At 42.5% G+C, this 26,491-nt stretch overlaps 5 protein-coding genes across 11 annotated transcripts; 3 read left to right on the plus strand and 2 right to left on the minus strand.

Annotated features, from left to right (window-relative positions):
* The first annotated feature begins 5,478 nt into the window (after positions 1 to 5,478).
* Positions 5,479 to 8,196, plus strand: LOC135624660 (ACT domain-containing protein ACR4-like). Of its 2 annotated transcripts, none has more exons than XM_065128496.1 (7): positions 5,479 to 5,705; positions 6,375 to 6,420; positions 6,520 to 6,634; positions 6,711 to 6,778; positions 6,863 to 7,456; positions 7,537 to 7,641; positions 7,727 to 8,196. In XM_065128496.1, the coding sequence occupies exons 1-7, from the start codon at positions 5,632 to 5,634 to the stop codon at positions 8,069 to 8,071; spliced, it is 1,347 nt and encodes a 448-aa protein (XP_064984568.1). In that variant the 5' UTR covers positions 5,479 to 5,631; the 3' UTR covers positions 8,072 to 8,196. The 2 variants fall into 2 exon arrangements, with proteins under 2 accessions (XP_064984568.1, XP_064984569.1); XM_065128497.1 differs by having other exon boundaries at positions 5,677 to 5,705; positions 6,520 to 6,555; positions 6,649 to 6,778.
* A 1,665-nt stretch (positions 8,197 to 9,861) lies between these two features.
* Positions 9,862 to 18,970, minus strand: LOC135624661 (mediator of RNA polymerase II transcription subunit 15-like). 6 transcript variants are annotated; one of them, XM_065128503.1, is made up of 8 exons: positions 18,831 to 18,970; positions 18,620 to 18,706; positions 18,350 to 18,526; positions 16,466 to 17,068; positions 15,463 to 16,372; positions 11,638 to 12,875; positions 11,391 to 11,498; positions 9,862 to 10,465 (listed from the first exon to the last, which is right to left on the minus strand). In XM_065128503.1, exons 5-6 carry the CDS (start codon positions 15,873 to 15,875, stop codon positions 12,242 to 12,244), a joined length of 1,047 nt encoding a protein of 348 aa, XP_064984575.1. In that variant the 5' UTR covers positions 15,876 to 16,372; positions 16,466 to 17,068; positions 18,350 to 18,526; positions 18,620 to 18,706; positions 18,831 to 18,970; the 3' UTR covers positions 9,862 to 10,465; positions 11,391 to 11,498; positions 11,638 to 12,241. The 6 variants fall into 6 exon arrangements, with proteins under 6 accessions (XP_064984575.1, XP_064984573.1, XP_064984572.1 ...); XM_065128501.1 differs by having other exon boundaries at positions 10,616 to 11,498; XM_065128500.1 differs by having other exon boundaries at positions 9,862 to 10,549; positions 10,616 to 11,498.
* Positions 9,952 to 10,748, plus strand: LOC135624662 (uncharacterized). The gene is made up of 2 exons (XM_065128504.1): positions 9,952 to 10,085; positions 10,181 to 10,748. The coding sequence occupies exons 1-2, from the start codon at positions 10,028 to 10,030 to the stop codon at positions 10,492 to 10,494; spliced, it is 372 nt and encodes a 123-aa protein (XP_064984576.1). The 5' UTR covers positions 9,952 to 10,027; the 3' UTR covers positions 10,495 to 10,748.
* Positions 18,971 to 19,225: 255 nt separating the features above from the next.
* Positions 19,226 to 20,638, minus strand: LOC135625712 (uncharacterized). The gene has a single exon (XM_065130800.1). It carries the CDS (start codon positions 20,636 to 20,638, stop codon positions 19,226 to 19,228), a length of 1,413 nt encoding a protein of 470 aa, XP_064986872.1.
* Positions 20,639 to 25,478: 4,840 nt separating this feature from the next.
* On the plus strand, positions 25,479 to 26,111 carry LOC135624273 (glutaredoxin-C5-like). Its single transcript, XM_065127707.1, has one exon. The coding sequence runs from the start codon at positions 25,610 to 25,612 to the stop codon at positions 26,015 to 26,017; it is 408 nt and encodes a 135-aa protein (XP_064983779.1). The 5' UTR covers positions 25,479 to 25,609; the 3' UTR covers positions 26,018 to 26,111.
* The last annotated feature ends 380 nt before the right edge of the window (positions 26,112 to 26,491 follow it).

Consider the following 26,491-nt stretch of genomic DNA (forward strand, 5'->3'; position numbering starts at 1 on the left):
TTAAGACGGTGGTCCCCGAAATCCGGCACGCGCCACGGAGCGGATCCCGTTGCCTGAGAACCGTGGAGAGCAGCGGGCTCGGGAACAGTGAAATGGGCCGACCAGGCGGCGACACGTGTAAATGCCGAAGGAGAGGACCGGGGCAGGGACGCGTGGGGGACAGCTGACACCGAAAGGGACCGGTCGGTTGGCGGACGGTGCGAGCCATACAGTTGCGTGTCCGCGTGTCCCCGCTGCACCGGGATCTTGTCGGCCACATCTTGGATCCGCTGCTCCCCCTCTAATGAAAAATATATAATTTTTTTAAAAATCTTAAATTTTACCCCCTTTTTTTTTTTCACCTTGCTCAGTTTCTTTAATTCCCGTGGTAACAATCTATTGTCGTTGACCTCTATTCCATCACACTCCTCTCTACCCCATATCGATCGATGATAATGGTTAAGATATAATAATTATAAAGGTTGGAGTAGGAAATAATGATCGAGGATGCAAAGTGAGATACTACGATAATGAATGAAGTGATAAAGACCGTCTTGACTATCATAGTCATAAAGGAGGAGGAAGGTGAGAGCACGATAATAATCAATCGACAATATACGATCAACGATAGCATGACAAGTACAGAGCTTAAGAAGACCGAGGAGGAAGATGAAAGAGGAGATGCCATTGTCGGTTCCCTCGTAAGCATGTAGCTACAATCATACGCAGTTATACCATAGCTAAAAGGGTTCAACGTTAGAGGTACAAAGATTATTTTCTTGAGTTGATTAATTCCCATTATTGGTAGCCACCCTTATGTTTCTTGTCGAAGGACTACATACACTCAGGATGGATAAGAGAAAATAAGCAAGAAAACCTTAAAAGGAGAAGAGCGGAAAAGAGAAATGCAAGGTAATAAGCGAGAATAAATCAAGATAAAAAAATAGTTTGCACGGAATTTAATAATAATTTATTTTTTCATAAAAATACAAAAAAGTTATATAAAAAAATAAAAAATGAATGCTATGTAAGAATATATATATATATATATATATATATATATATATATATATATATATAAACAAGGATTTTCTTCTCTCTCGTCCTCCTAAGTTTTGGATCAACGATACATAACATAAGCTAACTATATTTATTCTCAAGTAATCACACATCTTCCAACTCTAAATGGTCGCTCAGCTTTTCCTGTCATTATTTTTGTCGACGCGCTCTATTAGCGAGCGAGCGAGCGAGCGACTGTACGGACGTCTTGGCGTGTGGGTCCCACGGACAATGGGATCTATTTATTTGTTTTCTCATTCGATGTAGATAAGGCACCGAAGGGACAATGGAGTTCATCTCGTGCAATTCGAGGACGGCCTCTGAGCTGCTCCCACTGACAATTAAGTACGAACACCAGCATTAATTTCCCAACCGCCGGCTCGGGCGAAGTCGCATAAGCTTTTCCGGTCACCGTGCGATAATATTATCATGAGCACACCAAATAACTCATTATGACTCGATGCGTGTTAACCGCCATAACTGTTGCAACCGTTATAAGGACAAGGATGCTCATACGATGACCACATCGGAGTGGGTGAGGGAATTTATTGGGCTCCGCAACCGGGTGGGCGTACGGAGATCGGGTCGGCCGACATTAAGATTTGGTGAGCCCACAACCAGCTGCCACGGATCCTGTGTCACTTGGAATCATAATACTCCGGGACCGATTCAATCATAGGTAGTGGGGCCGAGATTTGGCCAATATATGTTAGTAGGGTAAGAAGCTTCCACACCGTACAGCCACCACGACCCACCCATGCTCTAATCGGATACAATGCCAGGTAAGACCGAGTCGGCAGACAGATAGATACTTGGATGAAATCTGAATCGGATCCCTAAGATTTTGGCTCGACTCCACCGAAATCTCTCCTAAATCTCTGTCTGCTTGAAACTTCCTGTAGTCTGAGATCATCCCCATAGATTCGGCTCGATCCTGCAGAGAGACCATTATGTACGCTCGTGTACGTGTTGACCTCACAACTCAATTTTCTCACTGTCGGGCGCCCAAAGCTTTCCATGACCACTTAAATTAGAACCAACTTGGTGGAGAGAGAGAGAGAGAGAGAGAGAGAGAGAGAGAGAGAGAGAGAGAGAAGTGAAACCCAAATAAGCCCACTAATGTGGCCCAATAACATTTAAAGAGCAGTTTACAGGTTATAAAGGAAGAAATACCCTAAAAATAACATGAAGAATCTAAATCATATCAGATGATGATCAATGTTATTGGAAATCCTAAGCATGTTGTGAACATAAGTGTAGCTCATGATTTAGGTCAAGTCGACTTACATTGATTGTTGAGGCTCTAACTTGTTAAGCTATAAGTAAATACAAATATCATCATAGAAAGTTAGTCATGTTCTACACAAAATGTGGATCTACACATATTTTTGTGTCACAAAATGTCTTTAGCTGTTCCATTGCATGGTGACATTGTCCCCTCTCCATGTTGATTGCTTCCTCCATCATTGAGTCCACTTATGTCTCATGAGTCTAAGGTCTTTGCTTTGTCCAAGTCAATCCCCTTTCTTTTTAGATGATCATGACACCACTGGCTGTGTCATGCAATAGGAATATGAAATATTTGGCCTCTAAACAATGGCTTAATCATGTATGTGCCCTTTGACTTATTCCTAAAATTGGGGATGGATTATGATAGGATAATGATGACCTTTGGCCTCCTTCCATGTCAAAAGACCAAAACTTCCATTTGCCTAACGATCACCCAAAGATTCAAAGATAATTAATTCCAGCAAGAAGAAAAGAAAGGAACTTTTTTTACTTGATGTTTGTACTGATATTGGTGCAGATAGTTGCTCATCATTGTGAATCTTTTGCTGTTTAGTTCACCAACAACCCTATTTTGCCTTGAACTAATCAAAACCTTTTCTTCCAAGTTAGGCTTAACCACTGACCTCTCTTACTCCTAATCAATCCCTTTTCTTCATCATCCAGGTTTAGCCCCAACTCCATTTTTCTTCTCTACAAACATTCAAAGGAAGCAGGCAACAACTGTTGAAGAAAAAGATTTATGTTCCTTTCTTTCCTTGCACTGTCTTCTTTGTCAACTTCTCTCAAAGTCTTGTATGATTTGGCAGCTTAACCCAACAAAAGGGCAATTGATTCTGCAAGAATACATACAAACCCAGAGTCATTGATTGGGCAACAGTTCATCCACACAACCTCATGTTTTGACCCCAAGAAAACAAATGAACAGAACTCAAACTTCCAAGATTTGGCTGATCTGAGTAGCTCACTGTGAAGGTTTAGCTTTGACTCTGGTCCTTTTTCACTGCAGAGACAAAGTAATTCTATAAGCTGATGCTTATATTGGATATCTTGAGAAGGGAGATCAATGAACAAAACTCACATGAGTAGCCATGACTATAGCCTTTGGAAATCAGTGGTCTCAGTTGACCTATTCATTGATTTATTTTTATTGAAATTGGCATGAGACTTTAAGCTCATTTATTTATTTATTGGTCTATCTAAATGAATCAGTAGAGATGAACTAGGAAAAAGAAGTGAAAAGAATTGAAGTGTATATATACTACACATAGTGACCAGAAAACTTTGAAAATCAAATATTTTCTCTTTTTGTTTATTGAGGGTTGTTTTTTTTTTTTTTTTTGTTGATGGGTGGATCAATCTAACCTTAGTACTTATTTTTAAAATTATTATTAGAATCAATTTATGTTGCAAGCATTCATCCATCGTGAAATCCTTACGATCTTACACTTGTACATGATTATTCAAATTAGTCTTTCTTTATCGTATCAAATGTTAATATTTACTCTTAAAGATATTCTTTAAATTCTTCCTCAAAATTATCGTCGATATTAAATTAACAAAGACATATATCATGAAAAATAAAACGATAATTGCTCATGTTTAGATGGATCAAATAGACTATCACATCTACAAATACAAGGCTAATAAATCTTTATCTTCTTTGCAAAAGTCTTCTCTCCTCCTTTGTGTTGTTGCTTCCTTACCCACCTAAACTGCATTAAGAAGCCACAAAGTTGGGCCACTTGACCTAATTGGCTTCCCACCCAACATGTGCATTAAATGTATAATCAATCCCACATTTCAGTCCCTCATAATGTTTGGTCCCATGACAGCTCCTGTGCATGGATATTCCTTGGACATAAGATCCCCCACCATTGGTCCAAATTGAAATAACATAATTGGATACCTCCCTAGCTAGAGTATGTGGTTTTAAACGAGGAGGATCATCTAGTATTTGCTCAACAGAGATGAGTTTTTCTCACATCGAGAACAACGTGGATATGTTTTGGGACCCATGCGCACCTGATATTTTTGTGTAGCTATGGATGATGAGATAATGATGGTAATGGTCCCAACCACATTTTGTTACTTCAAAATAAGATTGAATGATAATTATGATTACGACGACGATGATGTCAATGATAATGATGATAATACGAAGGCATAACAAGATTTTATAAGAAAAAAAAAAAGTCATTCTCGTTATTCTTAAAAATAAAGTTTCATAAAATATCAGATTGTGTAATAAAAATTATTTATCGTGCTATATGAATATCTATAAGAAGTTGCATACAAATATATGTTTCTAAACATCACAAAATTAGTCTACAAGGTGATCATTATTGTATAAAGTATTTCAAAAATAGATTGTAAAGACGTTAATTATTAGAAATTAAGTTATATAGTCTAATCAAAGTAGTCGATAATAAAAATATTATTATTATTATTAATTATTTAGTATAATTTTATTTCAATAACACTCAAAGGCATAATTATTAATATCCGATAGAGTCTTAGATCATTGGTTGAACCCACAAATCAACTGATAAAATCATAAATTTAATAAAATAAAAAACTTAAATATATTTTATAATAGATAAAGAAAAAAATATCTAAGTGTTCCGTAAATCGATTAAGGTATGATTTTCATTTTATTATCAGATTAGTCCAATGAGATCCAATTTTTATCATGTCTTAAAATTTCCTGTTATCAGATCAAGTGCTCCATTTTTATCATATATATATATATATATATATATATATATATATATATATATATATATATATATATATATATATATATATATTTGTGCTTGGAATCCAATGCAACAAAGCAGGTCATTAATCCAACATCAGGTGGGGTAAACCGGCAGCCGGTCCGGTCCGGCTCCCACGTGGGAACGCCCACTCAGCAATTAACGTGCGACTTGATACCCTAACTCCCAATCTTCCCCTTATCCCGCCCTCTCCTCTCACCTCCCCCTCTCCATCACCACTTTCTCCTCATATAAAAGGGTGCAAATATCAGAGTAGACGGAGATCCCTTCCTTACACCAAACAGCTAGAATAACCAATCACTAGATGAAACGTCGGTAAAAATAGGGTAAAGAACGGTCGTTAATTCAAGATAGGTGGTGGTCTCACTCTTCTCCGTTCCTTATTCCATCATCCTCCCGTTTCCTCCTCTGTTTTCTTCTTCGCGTGTACTTTCTACTTTGATGTAGACGAGGGTGGAATCTCTCTGTTTCCTTGGACTTGGTTTACTTATTTGGCGTTGCTACACGGGGGGGTGTTGCCGCGAGGATGGGGAGCTGTTCAGTGGTGGAGGTGGACGATGATGAGTATGCCAAGCTCATCAGGAGGATGAACCCCCCAAGGTAGCTTGCAGCATCGATTCTTTCTTTTCCACTTCCTCTTCCTCTTCCAGTTTGGTTGGATTTGTTCTTTGGAGCACAATTTTAGCTGAGACTAGCAGAATTCAGCGTTTTCCTGTTGTTTCTTATTCTGTTCGAATGATCTCTTCTTTGGATTTGCTGTGTTGCATGGATTGGCGCCTGACTGTGTTTTCGCTTCTGAAGTGCTTGTCTTCAGCTGAGATCTGCAGCTTAAAGATCTTCCGTGTTCTGGCTTTTGGCTTGCATGCTTTGTTTTGTTGACAAGTACTTTCTGGAGTGTTTTGAGATTGTAGTAATCGAATAAGAGTTTTTGCATCTGACAATCATCGAGCAGATTTGTCACTCTGGTCTTCCTCTTCTTCTTTTTCCTATCCATGTTATGATTCATAGATCACTTGTTGGATCTTGGTTGTTTGAAATCAGGACCTATTTGGGTTTTCTCTTTTCCAGGATGTTCTGTTCAATCTACTGATTCATGATTAGGAGGAATTCCAATATTTCTGGTGCTTTAATAATACTATTTAGATTTATCATGTTCCTTCTTTTCCCATTTGTCTCTTCTCAGTCTTTTCCCCTCAAAAACTAGATGTGCTGATGAACTCCTCCTCCTCCTCCTCAAAGTCACATCTGATCTTATGGTTTTGGGTGCAGGGTTGTGATAGATAATGATGCTTGTGATAACGCTACTGTCATCAGAGTAAGTATCCAGCTCTTTTCATGCAACAAAGCCATTATCCTGCTGCGCATGTTACATCTGCAAAAGCTTTAAGCTCTCTCTCTCTCTCTCTCCTTTAAGGTGGATAGCATAAAAAAGCATGGGATTCTACTAGAGGTAATTCAAGTCCTTACTGATCTGGACCTTATAATCACAAAGGCTTACATTTCTTCAGATGGAAGTTGGTTTATGGATGGTAATCTCTCACAGAAAACTAATCCTCTTTTGAGAAGAAACTATGCTGAGTTTGATCTTTGTTTGTACGGCTTCAGTATTTAATGTAACTGATAGAAATGGGAATAAAGTACGAGACAAAGAGATAATCTCCTGCATACAAAATGTAAGCTTTTACTGTTAGGATTCCAGCTATTAACATGGCATTTTCATCTTCTTTGTTGTGCTTAATACAACATTATGTCTACAGTCGCTCGGATCAGATGCTTGCTTCTTCCCTAGAATTGGGAATTCAGTGGATATTGTGCCCTCAAAGGAGCACACCTTCATCGAGATGACCGGCACCGACAGGCCCGGCTTGCTATCGGAAATATGTGCCGTGCTAGCGAACCGAAACTGTAGCGTGGCCAAAGCTGAGCTATGGACGCACAACACCAGAGTTGCAGCGGTGGTACTCGTTACCGAGGAGTCCACCGGCGCAGCGGTCGAGGACCCTGAGCGGCTCTCCACCATCAAGGAGCTCCTCTGCAATGTTCTTCGAGGCGATAACGATTCGAGGATGGGTAGGATGACGGTCTCCAAGGATCGCACCCACACCGAGAGGAGGTTGCATCAGATGATGTTCGGCGACCGGGACTACGAGAGCACGGTTGTGGGAGCCGGCGACGAAAAGCCCAGGCCTCAGGTTGCCGTGATGGACTGCGCCGAGAAGGATTACTCTGTGGTCATTCTGAGGTCAAGAGACCGGCCGAAGCTTCTGTTCGACACCGTGTGCACGCTTACGGACATGCAGTACGTCGTGTTTCATGGCACGGTTGACACGAGAGACGACGAAGCTTATCAGGTAGGACAGGATCGCACCATTGCAGAGCTTTCTCCCTGTCATTTGATGGACGCTAAGCATCGGTAGCCTTGTGACCTCAGGAATACTACATCAGACATGTCGATGGGTGCCCCATAAACTCTGAGGCGGAGCGACAGCGCGTGATCAAGTGCCTCGAGGCAGCCATCGAGAGACGAACTACAGAGGTATCCATCACTCGATCCCAGCCATTACGAACTGCTCATGATCTCCGTCTCGCTATTTCAAGTACCATTGTTCGGTCGAACCCAGGGGTTGGAGCTGGTGCTGAGGACAGAAGACAGACCTGGTCTGCTTTCAGACGTGACGAGGGTTTTCCGAGAGAATGGCTTGACGATCAGAAGAGCAGAGATTTCGACACAGGGAGGGAAAGCATCGGATACGTTCTACCTCTCGGAGATGTCGGGCAAACCTGTGGAAGCCAAGACGATCGATTCGATATGTCGGCAGCTCGGGGAGATGGTGGTGAGGGTGAAGCAGAGTCCTCCTCTTCTCGCTCCGAAGCCTCCTGAGGTTGCCGGTGCCACCAGCTTCCTCTTCGGTAATCTCCTCAAAGCTTCCTTGCAGAGCTTCAGGTTGGTCAGATCCCACTCCTGATCACCGCTCGTAGAAAGATCTGACGACAGTATACACATCACCCAGTCTGTAAAGAACATGTACAAATGTAGATTTACTGAAGCTTAATCTGTCCATTGCTCTTACAATTCATGTGGCTTCTTCTATGTTGATTCGTCTTGAAGTAGCAGGAAGAAATCTCTAACCAAATAATAAAAGCAGTGAAGGGTCGGTCTACAGATTAATCATACGATTCACTCTTCCCAGAGTAATGACTAGAGCTTCAGTAAATAGATTCCAAATCCAAGTTTCTATATTACGGTCAATGGGTGGGTCAGGCCGGGCTACATGGCCCACATTTACTTGGACCCACAAAGCCCAAATCAACTGCAGTACAAATCACGAAGCTCCAAGTGGGATTTTAGCTGTCTTAAACTTTATGATGCCTTGATCCTGATGATATGATTAAGCTTTACAATCTATTCTTCAAGAGAAGAAAAGACATGATTCAGTTGCATTTATGTGTCTGATCAACTCCTCAAGGGATGACAAAGAGTGGTATGTTTTGATGCAAGGCTCAGTATTCCACACTCTGATGTTGCCACTGCATGGAGAACTCTGAGTAGGTCCCTCTGCATTATGCCATTACTTTAACACAGGTTAAGAAAGTTCACTACATCATGCGAAGTTAGGAACGATTCAGCATGCAAAAGAAGTCTGCTTTCCCATAGTTTAGTTCATTCTGGTGTAGGCGCTATTCTACTCCGCTGCTTTAACTCGAAGTAGGTGTACTTTCTTCAAAAGACATGCAATGTGTCACTCTTCCTCATTATCTAATCTTGATGTTTTCTTGGTGATCAAAATTCTTTTTCTTCCTCGAGGAGGCCTGTTGAACTTAAATCGCTAATTTGAGGAGATCAATTTATCGTGTTTAATTATGCGGAACGACGTCTAGTAACCTTTGTATCGGTGGAAGGAAACTTGAAAGATTTATTCTACGGGATATTTTTTGGGACTTTGAATTATCTAAGATCGACACATGGCTTGTCGATTTGATAAGGTCTCATGGTTCTTGGCATTATAAAAATGTGCATGGGACTTCCTGCGGGGTGCATAAAGTTTCCGGGAGCTCATCTGAATCATCATGAATCCCGGCTTTTAGTATCTGATAGGATCTCTTGACTTTTAGGTCATCAGCAAGGATTGGCCTCTTCGGTGGCTTTTCCGACTTTTAAGTATGCAGTGACCATCCCTGATTGATCTCTCTCTCTCTCTGCTTTCCTCCTGTGGGCATCAACATCAGCCTGCCCAAGCTCGATCTATACACCATTATTTTTCTTTCTGAAAGCTCAAATTGTTTGCACAAACATGTTTCCTTGGTTTGGGGTCTTCTCCGATCAACACCGTTAGAACCCTCATCTCTCCTTTCACTATGAGATATAACTCCTGTCATGGGATCCACATTCTGACACAAGGTCAACTTTCGAACTCCATCTACTGTTTGGTTTCAGTGGAGAGTAGTAGGTGTTGAAAGATGAGGCGACTTTCGTAGCATGGAAGACTACAGAGGTTCTGAAGAATTAGAATTGTTAGAGGAGGACCCGAAAGTGAAGATGAAAGACCATAGAAACTCCTACTCTCGGTCTCTTCATGTTGTCGATACTGACTTGGTCTCCTGCTTAGTTTTTGGATCATGGCGTGGAGCCTAAGGAAGGAGAAGGAAGCCTAATACAGGAGAGGGTAAAAGCGAACCCACAGCCTAACATGCCACAAAGTTGTGGCTCAGAATGGTGGTGACTAAAGCAGAACACTACTGTTTTGCTTCCCACTGCTGAAGGCAAAGTAAAAGGATTTCCCCACCCAGTAATTAGATATCGAATTTTACAGGAGCTCAGTGGAAAGCACAAGTGATCTGTCAACAGTCGAAGGAAAACGACCGCTTTCTATATATACTGACCGGTACAAGGCTCCCCACCCAATTGTAACGAAGCAATTCCGATGGCGGCTGTCCTGAAGCTCCTCTCCGCTGCACTCTTCCTGCATCTCCTCGCGACAGGTACGTGCCCTCCCTCTTCCCATCTCGAGGTGCTGCTTTTTTGAGGACCCATAGGTGATCCTTGTTCTCGTCCTGTGTGTTGGGATCTTTGACAGTGGCGAGCCAGCGGTGCGATCTGTCGAGCGTTCAGGTGCAGCAGACCAACACGGGGCGGAAGGTCGGCTACGACCCGGTGTTCCAGGTGGAGGTGAAGAACCTGTGCCGCTGCACCATCACCAACGTGTTCCTGCGGTCGGAAGGCTTCGCCAGCTCCGCCACGGTCGACCCCAAGTTGTTCCGGCGCGAGGGCACCGGCTACCTCGTCAACGACGGGAAGGGCATCCCCAGCTCGCTCTCTGTCAAGTTCCGGTACGCATGGGACAGGGCCTTCAGGATGTCGCCTGCAAGCTTGCAAGTGAACTGCTGGTGAGACAATGGGGCGATTCCGGCCGTGCCAGTAGCCGAAGATGCAAAGAAGACAACGGCTGCAATATGAACCCTGTGAATAACTACCCTGAACTACTCTTAAGCAGCCTGCAGTATGAACATACCAGTCTGATCTGTATGCAAGTGTTATGTATCTGCTTCAAGAGTCTGACGATCTGTATACCAATCACAACATGTTACGAGTTTGAAGGATCCTACCGCCACCTTGTACCCTTTGGATTAGGGTTCCATTCATAAGTACTGCTTGTCATGCTCTTCCTTCCTTTCAGCACTGCTAAGATTGCCAACAGTATATATACATATATATATGGCCATCACAAAAGATGACAATTGTTTGTCTGAGATGGGTAGCGTGCTTTGTAGTCGATATTCATATTCTAGTGTTACTTAGCTACTTGTAAACCAATCTGGTCACATCAAGCCAGGATGCTTTGGAGGAGGGCAGATGACACTTATCCTCTGCATCAAAAAGGGGTGCATGGACAAGAAAATCATTTCATAATTTGAGTTATGAATTATATTTATGTCAATGGTTTAAGGATTAAGAACAATTTTTTTTGGAGATTTATTTAGGATTCCTTTTGCAAAAAAAAGGAATCAGAGTACAGGAGGGTATGGTGCTGCCCAAGCTCTGGAAGAAAGGGAATAGTAGGCTTTTGTTGAGTCACTATTAATACTGAAATATCTAGCAGAAGAATATATTCTGGTGCTATATTCAACCTAACCATTTGCTTGTAATATCAGTATAATGAACAAAAGAATACCAAAGTGGATGCTGTACGTAATTGATGCATGTATGATATTACTCTTATGTGTGCAGGAGTTACCATATGGCAAGTCAATATCTTAAAAGGACTTCAGAATTGGATAATGACTTACTTTAAGGAAGCTACAAGTCTCCTTATCCACAAATAAAAGTGACCAACTGGGATGCTCAAAAAATTGTGTCTACAGGTGTTGCCTCTGAAACCCTATTTTCTTCTGATGCTTCTTGCATTAGAGGAAAGACGATAAGGCAAGAAGTAGGAGAAACAAAAGTTGGAATATGAAACAACAAGGACTAAATGCTATGAATCCTCTTAGTATAGAGAAATCCAAATATTTTGGCGAAAATTTGATATTTTACCTGAGTCTCCGAGAGATCCAATGCTTCATAACGTACAGATACTCTGCCTCAGAACTGCATGGTACCAAGAAATCTCCAAGTCAATGCCAAGCAGAAATATAGTTTCAACCATGGTGTTTGTAACCAACAATCAGTCTACAAAAGCAACTTAATTCTTCAGCGATATTGTCCAAAGTATTTCCTGCCTACTAGTAAGACATCCAGAAAGTAATGTGTTCAGTTTCAGCAGCATAGCATTCTATTAAGGAACAAAGATGCTTAAAAGGTATAGCCATGTAAGCCTTCGAATCATTCTGCCCAAAACCAATCTTCAGGATATTAAAAGCTGCTTAACATCATGAACAGGCTTCCAACTTATCTGATCCACAGCTGCATTTTGATAGTCGCCAAATTAGATCTAGCAATAGAGTGTACTCTCCTTTTGAAAAGAAACTTTTTCTTTTTTCTAAATAAATGCAGCAATAGATCTCTGTCAACATGACAGATCTGCTCATGTCAAATTTGACAATTTGTGACCGACCGACTTTGTGCATAAGCTACTAAATGCAAGCTGGAAAGAGTTTTGGATCTCCTCCACAGAAGAGCAGCCAACGTTAACCTTATATCACCTGGAGTTCAGGTCCAGCTCACCAGCTTCTCGCCATTCACCTTGTGCTCTGGTGTCTACATTCTCAGTTCCGTTCTCATCATTCAAAAAATCCTGTGATGGCTCTTCATCCTCTCTTTGAGCGCTTCCCCACCCATGAATTTCGTCCATGTTACCTCCCTGTTCCTGCCCCATATCATGGCCAGAACCCTCGTCACCGAGGCATGTAGCAGTACTAGCCCTCATCGGGGCACGAACATACATTTCTGCATGGACCTGAGCCTCTGCTCGAGCATGTTCAGCCTGAGCCATTGCCATCCGCATTTTGGCCTCTGCGGCTTCCCTACCAGCCTTCTCTCTAGATTCCATTTCTGCTCTTATTTCCAGCAAAGCTTGCTTCTCTTCTTGCATTAAAGCCTGCTCTATCATAAGCCTCTCCTCTGACCTGAATTCTCCTTGTGCTCTCTTCCGTGACAATATGTTGAAAGCAAGGACTTGTTTCTCAAATGTAGTCGTGAACTCTGCAATCTTTGTGAGAATGTTTTGGTCCCATTGCTGGAGTCGTGAAATAATATGACCAAGGGTATCACCATCGAGGATTCTGTCATCTTCTTCAGCTTCATAATCGGAAACCACATGGTAAGGCAGCAGCCTGAAAAGTCAGAAGCAAATGATGAAATGAACCCTTTTAAGTTTTAATGGTCTTCATAATCAATTAATCTTAAGTTTTGTGATTTCCACATGATAAGCAATACACTACTGCATGGAATGATCCACAATGACAAAAAAGCTAAGCAGTAAAGCTACAGGAAGATGTGACAAGGAGACAAGTAGCACACAGGTACAATGAACTCCTTGCAGCTATGCAAAGTTAATTATTTTAAGTCAGTTTAACCACACTATGTATTGAAGCAATATAAATAAGTCATAACAGCACATTTCAGGGTAAGACAGTGATCTGATCTGCTAAAGACATGCTCATGGCGAAGACCATTAAAAAGAACTTTCCATGACATGAAAGTTCCAATTTATCCAGTCACGCAGTTTTCTAGACAGAATGCCATAAATCACTCCATAAAAAAAAGTACAATAAATTAGTTGAATAGAAGTATGATTGAAAATGAGAAACTAATAAAGTGCAAGAATGTAAGTCACATGCAAGCATAATGAATTCCAAATCTTTCTAACAGTAGTTACAAACACAAAGCAATCCTTCTAGACTTCCAAGTACAAAAAAAAATCACTGTAAACCTGTGCAGATAGTAATGCAACCATCAACGATGAGAAATTAATTCACAATAAATTACTTGATCAACTTTTTGTCTTGCCATGTATACTTTCCGATATATAGTTATTCTAATTCTTGATCGTCCTCTAGTTAAGGATTATAGTTTTATATAATGATAATGGAACTCTTCTAGGACAGACCATTATGTGCCATATAGCAGTTGAGACTATAGTATAGATCCCACATCGACCAATATAACCAATCACATCGCTGATGGTTTATTGGTACATTGTCTGTAAGGTACAAGGCCCCTTGCCCGTTACCAAGCAGATATTTACAAACCAGAAATGCCTCAAGATAATTGATACAACATATCTTTTTCTTCTATCATCATCCTGAATTCTTTGACCAACTACCTGGTGATGGAACAACCAAATTTATTCTCGGTTTAGAATGATGCTAATGTGATTTCTATCAAAATCAAGATCAAGCTCAAAATTTATGGACAAATTTCACAAAGCAGCAAGGCAGAATTGCTTACTTTCCCCTGAAGCCTCTTTCACTTGTGAAGGTTTTGTACTGACTAAAGCACAAAGCAATTTTGTCATGTCAAAGTTGAAGTGGAACAAGCGTAAATGCACTCTAGTTCTCAATACTATACTTCAATCTTACCATTAAATCCTTAAGTCCATAATTCATGATGAAATCCTTTAGTTGTCTCCATGAAGAGTGACCATTAGATTAAATACATTGAACTTAATCAGCAAGCCTTTATTCCAAATAGGCATAGCATAAGGTGAAGTTATATTTGCAAAAAGAAAAATGTTTTACCATTTGCAATCAATCACATAAGAAACTTTTCTATTTGTCAAACATGCAGTATGGTCTCATGAATCTAAGGGAAAACAACTTTGTCGAGGAGGCGAACCTAGATTCATGTGCACCTTTGCCTAAAACCTTGGACTGTGGTCAACAGTTCACTGAGCCATCTAGCATGATGCCTGGAACACTTCAGGTTTAAATATGCTACTTGACCTTAGACAATTAAACTGCATTGGTATATAATCGTTTTCCATAAATCAAAAAGAACTTCTTGTTATAGTATAGTGTACTGAAAAAAGTATCATTTTAGTCGCCAGCCATCCATTCGAATAACAGGAACATGTGGATGATGTCACCTCTTCAACATATATGTGATAACGTAAATAAGTTACTCAACAAGATTGGAAAAAGAAATAGGGAATGAAAGAAACCAAAACATTTTTTTATATTATTGTGTAGCCTCTTATTAAGTACATATATTCTTATTAACCATCATATACATAGGCATATTTTTGGGCATCGATCATCAAAGGCTTATGCTACTCTCGATGAAATCATGAGCATGGAGATTTTTATGTTTTTCTTCACACTTTTTCCTCATGGAACTTGCAGCCTAGAACCGGTTGACCATTTTGATGAAATTATTGAGAGAATTCATGTGAAGAGGAATGATATCTGTTACAGAACAAAGTTTGTTGATCTGAAGGTGCAACTAATAAGAAAACTAGCAAAACTGAAATGTAGAATATAGGAAAAGAAAATTGAAGCTCCTAGTAGCTACGTGGTAGTACCAAAGATTGTCTATGTTGGTTAGTACAAGAAAAAAATCCCTTTTTCTTTATCGAATTTGGAAAGATATCTACATACAGCACTTTTTTGTCTTGCAATCGGGCTTTCATTGTTCCTTCTGATCTGCCTACCTATCGCAGAACAAGATGCAAATAGTACTGCTAGTTAAGAACAAACCTGGGGATACATTGTGAGTTCACTCTCAGATTCTCGTCCTCTCCTCCCTTTATCCTATCGATCGATCAGACACTAGTTTCCCCAACGTAATTATTTTCTTTACCAACACCAAAATTCTCTTTTTTGAAGAAAAAGGGAAGAGGCAACAAAACCCTAGGATCGCAAGGGAGCTACAGATCTAAGATCCAACCGAAAAAAGAAAAGCCCTAGAAGTGGGGCATACCTGAGCACGGCATCCTCCACGGAGGCGAAGGGGCATTTGAAGTCGGGGTTGCAGACCATCAAGGCGTCCTTCTGCGCCATCTCGACCTCCACGGGGTTCCCGGGCCTCCCGACCCCGACTTCGACGCCCACCGCTGCAGGCCTCGCCGACTGGGGCTGCGGTGGATGGTGGAGAACGGAGGATGGCAATGGTTGTGAAGAGGAAGGCTGCGCCGCTGCCGGCGGCGTAGGGGCCTGGAAGTGTAGGGATCGGATGTTGGAGGGGAAGCGGGAGACGGCCTGCTGCTGCTGTTGTTGACGTTGCAATTGTTGCTGGAGTTGCTGCTGCTGCATGAGGAAGAGCTGTTGCCGGTGCTGCTGGAAGAGGAGCTGCTGCGCCATTGAACCGTTGGCATTGTCGTTGCCTTCTGCCATACTTTCGTCTCTCACGACGCGTGCGGGTTGGGGGTGGCTTGTCTGCCAGTGGCGGAGAGACTACACAGGGTGGGGGGAATGGGATATAGTTGGCAAAGGGACGGTCGTGATTAACGAATCTGGACGGATGGGATTCGGTTGATGGGTGAATTAGCTAACGAGTAAGGATCTTTGCGGGCTAAATGTTGGATTTGTATTCGAAGATTGTTGTTTGTCCACCAATTGAGTTCATGATTGGATTGATTACAATCAATTGATCAGAGATGCATTTAATTAAAAACAAGTACAAAATCCTTTTAATAGTGTTCGTAATGAAGTCAAAAAATATGCTCAAGGTAATTAATTTATCATCAACTAACAACACAGAGAGAAGATCTAACTCATCCTCTGATGGTATGCATCTTTTCCCTGGCCTTTGTTTTGGCCTGGGATTTGGATCCCATTATCCCACCACGCTATTTCTTCCTGATCTCATCAAATTTATCATTGAAATTAGCCTGCAAGAAGAAGTGGAGTCGGTAAGGAATGGGGTTAAGGCTCACAGCTTAAAGATAAAAATTTATGCATGACTGTAGCTTTTGTCTCTTCACCTTGATGGCTTCTAATATTTTGCTGAACTCCAATTTATCCTCTGGTCAAGCATAGGACTGATGTTGTTTTCTTGTGCACGATCTGTAAGAATTTGGAATCACAATCAATCTGAAGAAATTCAAATCGGTACAGCCAGCAAATGTATATCAGCATACTAGAATAAGCTTAGCAATTGTGTCAGTACAGAAGAAGGCACCTACAAGCTCAATAGGATCCACATCATGAACAATCACCACCAACTGTGCCTTGTTCTATTAGCCAACAAATAGAAAGTGTAAAAGTATATACTTGCAACAGTAGAAGAGAGTGGTGATGTTTTTCTGTATATGCTTCTTAGGCATTTGGCAAAAAAAGAAAAATCCAGATTCATTCATTTGATATATGAAGTCAAATGTGAAGATTTAAAACCTGTTCTATGAGATAAGTGACATGATTGAGACTGTACTTAACAACAACAGGCTTGTGCCCTCTTTAGAAGCTTTTCCTTCTTTGCAGCTTTGTCTTCAGCTCGGTACTTAGAAGCACCTTGAACAGGTTTGTAGGTGCAGATACACCTAAAACTCAGCTTCATGGATGGAATGTAAATTATAGCATTCTAAGTCCTGAATCAAACAGCAGACTTTGGTTCAGGGCATTGAAATATACACGCACAAGGAGAAAGTAAAAAACACTAAACAGTAACGCTACCACACATGCAGAGAGGAAACCAGGTAATACATGTATGATTCCAGTTGACACAACAAAATCAAAACACCTTTGCAGTCACAGAAGATCTACCATCAAACCTTATGAGTAGGAAAACTGAGCTAAGAAATCCACATATTCTTTCATAATTATATTCGAATCATAAAGGCACAGTAGTAGTGACAGATCTGGTTGCACTCTTTATTATTTGAGGTCAAAATTTAAATGGATGTAGATCTTATCTCCGATTGCCACTTTGGAACACATTTTAGCTCGCCAACTTAAAAAGAGATAATGCAACAGTGGCTTCCGACACGCCAAATTCTTCATAGATTATGTAAAACATTTACCAAAACAGTCTTGAACAAACAGCAGCACACCATAAGTTTATAAGGTAATTGCATATAAGTTGTATTGCACCAAAAAAAATTGAAACACTATAATTGAAAACAGATAATGGAGGAAAGCGGCGAAGCCCATAACCACACAGGAAGATAAGTCATTAGAAACTGAGTAAAGATTAGATACTTGATGAGAGTACATAAAAAGAAGACATGACTGATAAAATGAGGAATAGCATATCAGGTCATGATGGCAAGTTGTGGTGCTTAACAAGCAGGCTTTGGTTGGAACATTTTCTCAAGAAGGTTATCCCTTAGCATGATTATGGAATGGTGAAACAGAGTTACCTTGTACTTAAAAGGTATGTGTAGTCATTTACATTTTACTTGACAAATTTGGGGAATGAATCATTTGTGATATCCAATCTATACGGAAATAAGAACCTACATTATATGACTGTAATTAGCAAATGAATAACTCAAATACAAGAGTTTTGAAGCTCAGTTCATGTTTGAGAATACTTTTCATGAGAGTATCTTGGTTAAAGAATCCATGTATTTGTTTCTCGAGCATGTTAGATTGGGTATAAGAGAGGCACATGTAGGTTAGAAATTAAACTTTCTTTTACTTAAGCATGTTACAATAATACCTTTTTATTCTCTATTCATCTAAATTTCGGCTAACTGATATTTTCTACTGTCTTCATAAACTTTCAAAAATTCAAGCAAAAAAAAAAAAAAATCAAATTGTGAACAACGAAACGAATCAAGATCGCTGTTTCTCTTTCGTAAATCTACTAATCGAATTAAAAACAGCTAGAAGCAACAGCTGAGAAAAGATTAATAGATAGTACATACCAAGATTCTTGTCCAAAGTTCTGGTAAACTGGTTCAGTGCCGGCGGGACCTAATGCCGCTGCTTGAGGATTCTTCTCTTCCTCCGAATCCGGCAACCTTCAGCCATTTCAGGAACCGGTGCAGGTCCCTCTACGGCGGCAAAGCACCTCCTATCCCAAACTGCTTCGGCCGCTTCTCCTGGCATCCAGAGACCATCACAGCAGTCAGCAGAAAGAGATCACCACCCAGACCAACTGAATAACTTTTTCTCGACAATAACAAAAAGATTACCGCTTTCTTCTTCGCCAAGACTGGCACTCTTCTGCCTCTTTTAGGAGCCTAACAGATGGAACAATTCGTGGTCACGAAACTCCACAACTAATCCCAAAATCCACGAAAACAGTAATCTATCAGAGAAAACCATTGCGCAAAACAAATTCAAAGGCGAACTCAATGAGACAAGAACTCCACGATTCACACGAGAGAGGGAGATTTGGCATACCATTTCTCCCTGTGAATTCCGGTTCGGAGCTTAGGTCAAGCCTTAAAGGTCGAGACTCAAATCTGTTATAAGATAGAAGGAATTGGTTTTTCGGCTTGTGGATTTGTAATACACCAATTTCGATTCGCATTTAATAGAATACTGCAAATCTCGATTTATACTCCCTGGTTGGTAATTGACTTTTTCTTTGGTTCGATGAAGGGAGCGTTCTCTCTAATAACGTTATCAAAAACTCTCCCCGCTAGGTAAATAAGACATGGAGGCAACCTCGACTTCTTTGTTCATCTATTCTCTTACAAGCTTCAGAACAAACCACATTATCGAACCAAAGAAACAAAACAAAACAAAACCAAAGCAAAGCAGAGATGGCATTTGCAAACCAAGAAACGACGGAATCACTGCTTCGTTTGGCTTCCTTTCTTATCGATCGGGGAAGCAAGAGGGCGGTTTGCACGTCTCTTCTTATTCTTCTCCATCCTCTGCATCGCCCGCTCCAAGTGCTCGACCCTCTCGAACAGCCCTGCCATCAGACTGACCTGCTGCGCACTCCGCTCGCACAACGCCGCCACCAGCCCTTGCAGCCTCTCGCTCTCCGCCATCACCTTCTTCAGCACCTCCCCCGTCCCCGAGGCGTCCGTTGAATCCTTTGTGGGTTCCGCCATTGCGTGCATCGAGTCCTCGGCCATGTGCGATCCTGCCTCCCCGGTTGAAGCGTCAACCATATCCGTTGAGACCTCCGGAGCATTCTCCGAGCGGACAGCGGTCGTCTCCCTGCTTTCTTGCTCTGTTGAATCAGAAACGCCAGCTTTGCCCGTGGCAGCCTCGTCGCATTGGAATTTTGCCTCCGAGTTGGCCTTTGTCGGAGAAGTGTCGATAGCTTCAGCTTCATCCATCGGAATCACCACGAAGCCTTCATCCTTCGCTTCTTCTTTCTCGAGGTCATCGATGAAATCTAAGGTTTCAAATCCCTCATCAGAAGCATCAGACACCCGTTCCCTATCTTGTGCTTCGGCATCTTGGACGATGACAACTCCTAGATCTTGGCTCTGTTGAGAGGCAGCTTCATCGGCAGCAGCAAAATCCGGGTCTTGGCACTCTTGAGTCGAGGCTTCTTCGGCGTTGGCGTCGAGGGCTGACTCTCCATCGAAATTACCTCCTTTAGGAGGCTCCTCTGCCTCTTCAAGGTCGGCATCCGGATCACGGTTATCTTGATGCGTCTCCGCCGGAATCAGTGGTTCCGAATAATGAGAATTCGACGATTCTAGGATTTGGGACGAGATCGAATCCAGGAAATCCTGGACCGCGATCACCCTCCGGATCGCCTTCTTCCGATACTCCCTCACCCCGCGGACGGAGTCCAGACGGAGGAGCAGCGACATTAGCATCTCGCCCATCCGCAGCCGTTCCTTGGGGTCCGCCCTCAGCCGCTCCGCCTCCGTGCGAACCCTCCGATCGATCTCCTCCACCTTCATCGCGACCTGAGAGACGATGCTCACGTTCTTCCGCACCATGTGGCCCCTAAAGAACCTCTGGATGGCGACGGCCGCTGACGACCGTACCGCCTCAGACGGCGGCGCCATGGAAGGCTTCGTGACGGCGGGGGCCTCCTCGGACCTAACAAAGTGGACGGGAATGGAGACGACGCGAGGATTCGAGGTGGGCACGGTCGCAGGGCCGTGTGGGTAGTTGCGGCCAGCGGCGCTCCATGGATCGGCGGGGTAGAAGAAGGGGCTCTCGACGTCTCTCTGTCCGCGCCGGCGGCCAGCGGCGCTCCATGGATCGAGCGAGTAGAAGAAGGGGCTCTCCATCTCTCCCTATCTGTGTTGGTTGAAAGCTTTGAGAGGAACTCGTTCGACGTCGGTTACGATTTTGTGGTGGATTGGGATCAAACAGATGCGTGTTATATATAGCAGAAGGAAGGGATAATTCTGGAAGAAGGGAGAGGGTGAGGGCAGGGAAAAATGTTCCAGTTCCTTCTAGAGGCGGGAGAGAGGATGGAAAGATGTTCCAGTACCTTCTGGAGGCGTCAGAGAGGATGGAAAGATATTTCCATTAGGAATCTTCCAGAAGTGTCGGACCGTATCAGAATCAGCTCTCTCTCGGAGCACGCTGTTATTCACGCGGGACCCACCCGAGAATGCGGAGCCAGCCACGACACCGATAGAAGCATTTCGTGGAAGTTTGATCCCATGAGAAGAAAGTCCACATCATTTTTTTTTTCGAATATTTATTATCAAAAATAAATATTAATTTTAATAAAAATAATTTTTTTTAAATTAATAAAAGTATTTTCATTTTTTTTAAAGTAATTCTTATCATAAATGCATCTGATATAACTTTTATTATAGGTAAAGCTGTGTCGTAACTTAGTTTCATTTTAGGATCTACATCTTCAATCATTGTCAATCGTCATGGAAGGAGTTCTCCTATTTCATTGTAACTTGGATCATGAATTAGATAACGTTTGACTTTTTATCTCGACATATACCAATGATAATACGAGCAAGTAGATAGCTAGACAACGATATAAACATATTTACTATTCAAAAGAATATATAATATTATGACTTATAAGGGAATATATAGGTTTTGGATATACATAAATTTATAATTTTATATTAAAAAAAAACGAGCCATTGTGAAAAAATAATATAATTTATCTAATTCCTTGTGATATAAAAAATTTACAGCAATACACTTATTTTATGGAATAATTTTATCTTAAACGGATGAATTATGTTGATGTGAGGATCCAAACTCCCATATCAAAGTTCAAGAAGTGATGGAATAAACGAGAAGCTTTGTTCTGCATCCTCATCATCATTGTCATCCGAAGCATAGTTACCAATAACCATGTATCCTAAATCAGCTTCTCCTGTCCTCCTTAAGATCTTTTTAAGTTCCAAAACTTTATTTTATATAATAATGACCTCCTCAACAATTATATATATATATATATATATATATATATATATATATATATATTGACCAAGCTTAGGTTTTATGCATATGTATATGGATTGGTATGGATTTGGGCTGTGACGGGCTTGGATAATGAAGCAAAGCCTAAGGAAGACAGCCCATTAGGCCTAGTAAGAGGTAAAGCTCCTTAAAGGTCAAGTGAAGAGGAAATATGTGGTTCATATGGAAATGTGAAAGATAGTGCACATTCAATTCAACAAAACCAGCACACATCTTAATGATTGTGTCATGGAAAGGGAGAGACCAAATCAAGCTGTTGTACCCAAAACTTGGGGTGGCATCTCGTTGAGGTGATGCTGGAAGCTGCTGCTTCCTCTTTCTACTCCCCCGTGTTGCAACCCCATGATGATATCTACCCAACGCCACTCCTCAATCTACCAAAAAGGCCACCTCCTGAGGCTATGAACCCAGTCCCGGTGGGCCATGGTGGTGATGAATCTTGGTGTCTTGGCTCATTAATACCACACCGGTTAATCCAATCGTGTCGTGCTTGCATGGGACCAGAGCAGAGCAGGCAGCATCATGGGGTGGGATCCTCTCCAACCCAAACCCTGTTCTCCTTCCACCACCACCCCCTTCCCCCACTTAATTTGACCACCGGCCTCATTATGGCCCCATGATTACAGCATGAAGCCCCATTTCTCAGCTGCACGAGCATGTCTCCTACTCCCATAATTATAACTTGGGAGCGACGTTTCATTTACTGGAGGACCACATACACTTACACGTAAAGCAACCGAGCAGAAGGAGTAGTAGGAAAACAAATGAATAATACACATTGCATGGTAATTCGAGAGGTAGAAAACCTGACGTGGAATGGCATGATGATTCATGACAAGGCTCGCTGAGTTGATTCTTGGGAGCAGACATGCCGGCAAACAACCTGGTGTGGCTTTCTTCACCTTTACACCCAACAGTCTCAAGGATCACAACCTGGTGCACAGTTTTTGCCTCCGCTGGATGTTTGAGAAGGTTGAAGCAGCGGACCACAATCTATGACCACTTTTGATGGCATCCCCCCCCCACACATAGCTAGGCATGCAGTGTGCAGGTGGTGCCACCATCCTGGATTCATATCGAAAAAGCTTGGATGAGGAGTCCCCGCATATGTACATGAGCAAAAAAGGTTGGATGTGCTGCCTCGCCACGCCCACACCACTCACTATCTCTTTAGAAATTGCTAAGCAAGGTTTAGGAAAGGAGAGAAAGAGGAGGAGACAGAGAGAGAGAGAAGGACTGGTCAGCAGTCAACCAGCATCACGTAAGCCTCAAGCAGATGCCGTCATGTCCGCTCTCCTCCTGCGTTTGTTAACGGCAAGCCAAACCCCGAAAGAATGCCCAGTGGGATGGGTAATAATAATAATAATAATAATAATAATAATAATAATAATAATAATAATAATAATAGTGGATGGCTAAAGAAAGGAGGGGCTTTGGCTGGTGCATGCCATTTCTTAACACAGGGAGACCACCAGACAAAGACATCTGACACGGTACCAACTTTGTTCTTTCCTTCCTCCATTTGTACCCCATACAGTCTCATTCAGTTGTAGTAAAAGTTTACACTTTGACTCGGATTTTTTGTGATACTCCATATACTTGTCTTCTATCTCCTGAATGGTCATCAAAAGCTGTGTCCAGCAACCGACTCTCGCAGACGGATGCAGTCAGTAGATACGGTTTTTGACTTGTTTACTTGTGGACATCTTCATCCCAAGATTCTATCTTTATATCTGAAGAACTCGCTCAGATACTACTAGTTATGTGTTGTTAATTTCCTGCTGCACGTCTTTGCACACGCAAACCGGCTAAGAGATAATAAGATTCATCAGTTCAGTAGAAAAATGACAGTTGATAGATTCGTGTTGGCAGGAAAAATAATAGCTAGAATTTTATGGTTCTCAAGCAGACCGACCCTTTTCCTCTCTCTTTGTTTCACAGAGTAATGCGTTCGAAGTTGCATATCTCTACTTTAATGGGGGACGTACAGGAAGACATGTCTGCTGCATCTATTCCACCTGTAGAATGCTTCGGAAAAGCCCACTGTGGAAGGTACATATGTTTCCGCCTCTTTGCTTTATTCTCGTGCGTAGGCTGCTCTTTTGTTCCTCCTTTCTTGGTCTCTGTGTACGCATACCCAAGTCAGCTCTTCCGCTGCTGCTGCGACTGCTACTGCTTACTTTTTCTGAACTCCTCATCCCCAACCACACAATGCAACATCCACTGGGAACGGTTTCTTAGGGATCACAATCACCGCCTCTCTCTCTCTCTTACGCTCCCTCCATATCAAAACTAAGGAGGGGAGGAGGAGGTCGGATGAGAGAGAGAGAGGCAGAGAGGAGGGACAAAGTTCAGGGATGAGGAAGAGAATGGTGTTGGCCGCGGTAAACGTGCGCACGCAAAGGATGGCTTTTTGTTTTGTTCCCCCGTCGTCTCTTTATCCATCTGTTCGCTTCGTGTTCCGAGTCTCGCCCCTCCCCTCATCAAACTCTCTACACGTCCGCCTGGGCTTTAATATTCGCGGCGGGCTGCCCCGTCCCTGCTCCCACGTGCCGTTTTCCTGCCGACACCATCATCTCCCTGCCTCCCACGTGCTGACGCACAACTACACCTTTCCCCCCCCCCCCCCCTTTTATCTCACCCCGGGGCCCGCCCTTCCGGGTTCAGGTGGTGGGCCACTTTGACCATTGACCTCGCTCGTCGGATGAGAACCACGGTGCACTGTCCGAAATAACGGCCGTTATGTAGCCAGCCACGTAAGCGGCTTTTGCATGGATTAACTACCGAAGATTTGTGGATAAAAGCAGTGAGGAACAAAAGCTGATCCAAAATGGATAAAAACATGTCCCATCTCTCAGTAGAGATGCCCGCTGGATAAAGCACATCGGAGGGCAAAAGAAGGAAGAAGGAAACTAAAAAACCAAAAGAGATCAAATACAATGAAAAGAAGTGATGTAGAATAGTGAGGAGGAATGTATATACATGTATATATATATTTATATGATGCGGGCATCTCTTAGGGCAGTTCTGTTCTCCAAAGTGGTTCAGAATTAGTTGAAGTGGGGTCGGGTCACGACGCAGACCCCACCGCGACAACAAGGACGATGACAGCCGCATTTGCCAGACACGCCTATATCCGCCTGATAAAGCCTGCCCTCCTCTTCTGTCTTTCTATTCTTTTCTTCTTTTTCTTCTTTGCTGATATATGTTTTTGTACTGTTTTGTTCTCTAAAGTTCAGACTCATACACTTGTGCAGCACAAAAGTTTTATTGCAATTCCAGTAAAAATATTGCTGTAATGTTCTTTTTTTTCTTTTCTCCCTTCCTTTCTTTTATATTTCTTTTTTGGCTTCCAAAAGAATGATTTCTGAGAAATACTGCATTGAATGCTTCTTAACATGGTTGACCATATCTGAAACAAGTAAAGAATCAACTCACTTGCCTACGTAACCTCACATGGAATGAACTTACAACAGGAATGAATGACATAAGCAATGGAAGTTGAAGCAGCAATTAAACATAGACACCTTCCGAAACTTTTCCCTTCTGCAGGAGCTTATTCACAGGTTTTCCCCCAAACATCCCGTTCTACCCCTTCGTTACTATTATCTTTTGGTCTCAAAATGCCCCTCTTTTCTTCCTATAAATACCCGCCTTCTTTTCCCAAACTCTCCACAAGCAGCAGCTCTCCCGTCCGTCTCTCCTCTTCGTCCCCTTTGAGCTATTCTGCTTCCTCAAACACTCCGTAGAGAGGGCTTCAGCTTCGGCCGAGGCTTAACCTGGGTGGAAGAACAAGGATGCACTACCAGGCGGCGGCGGCAGCGGCAGAGGCGTGGGGGTACGTGGCAGCGGCGGCAGCGAGGGGGGCGACAATGGACGCGCTAGAGCGGGTGGAGCGGCTGGCGGCGGAGAGCGCGGTGGTGATCTTCAGCGTCAGCACGTGCTGCATGTGCCACGCCGTGAAGCGTCTCTTCTGCGGCATGGGGGTGAGCCCGACGGTGGTGGAGCTGGACGAAGACCCGCGCGGCAAGGAGATGGAGCGCGCCCTCTCCCGCCTCCTCGGCGGCGGGGCGGCGGGCGGAGCCGCCGTGCCCGTGGTGTTCATAGGCGGGAAGCTCGTGGGGGCCATGGACCGGGTTATGGCCGCCCACATCAACGGCACGCTCGTCCCCCTCCTCAAGGAAGCCGGCGCCCTCTGGCTCTGAGACCAGCTACATCCGAAACCTCAAAACAGTATAACAACATTAATAGTGAGATGTTCCTGTTATAATGTCAGCTGCAGAACACCAACTTTTATAAGCAATGTGCGTTTTTCTATCTAATGGTTACTTAACAAAGAGAGTGAAAGAGAAGAGAGAGAGAGAGAGAGAGAGAGAGAGAGAGAGAGAGGAGAGGGGAGGTTGGTTTTTTTAAGGTCCTCCATTTTGGGTGCAAGATGAATATGCATGGGATTTGTGGGATGCATGTCTTCTTTTCTAATGTTCTTCCTTTTTTCTTTTTTTCTTCCTTTGGGTTTTCCGAGGGTTGGTGGGAGTTATGTGGGGTTTGAGATGCATGGTAGTGATGAAGAAACGAGTGTCACTTTGTTTGATGATGATGATGATGTTGATCATATGTATAGAAAGATCTCAACAAGTAAAAATCCAAAAAAAAAAAAAAAGAAGTTGGGTTTGTTTTCT

This window comes from Musa acuminata, chromosome BXJ2-10 (assembly GCF_036884655.1).
Source record: "Musa acuminata AAA Group cultivar baxijiao chromosome BXJ2-10, Cavendish_Baxijiao_AAA, whole genome shotgun sequence".
NCBI classification, from domain to species: domain Eukaryota; kingdom Viridiplantae; phylum Streptophyta; class Magnoliopsida; order Zingiberales; family Musaceae; genus Musa; species Musa acuminata.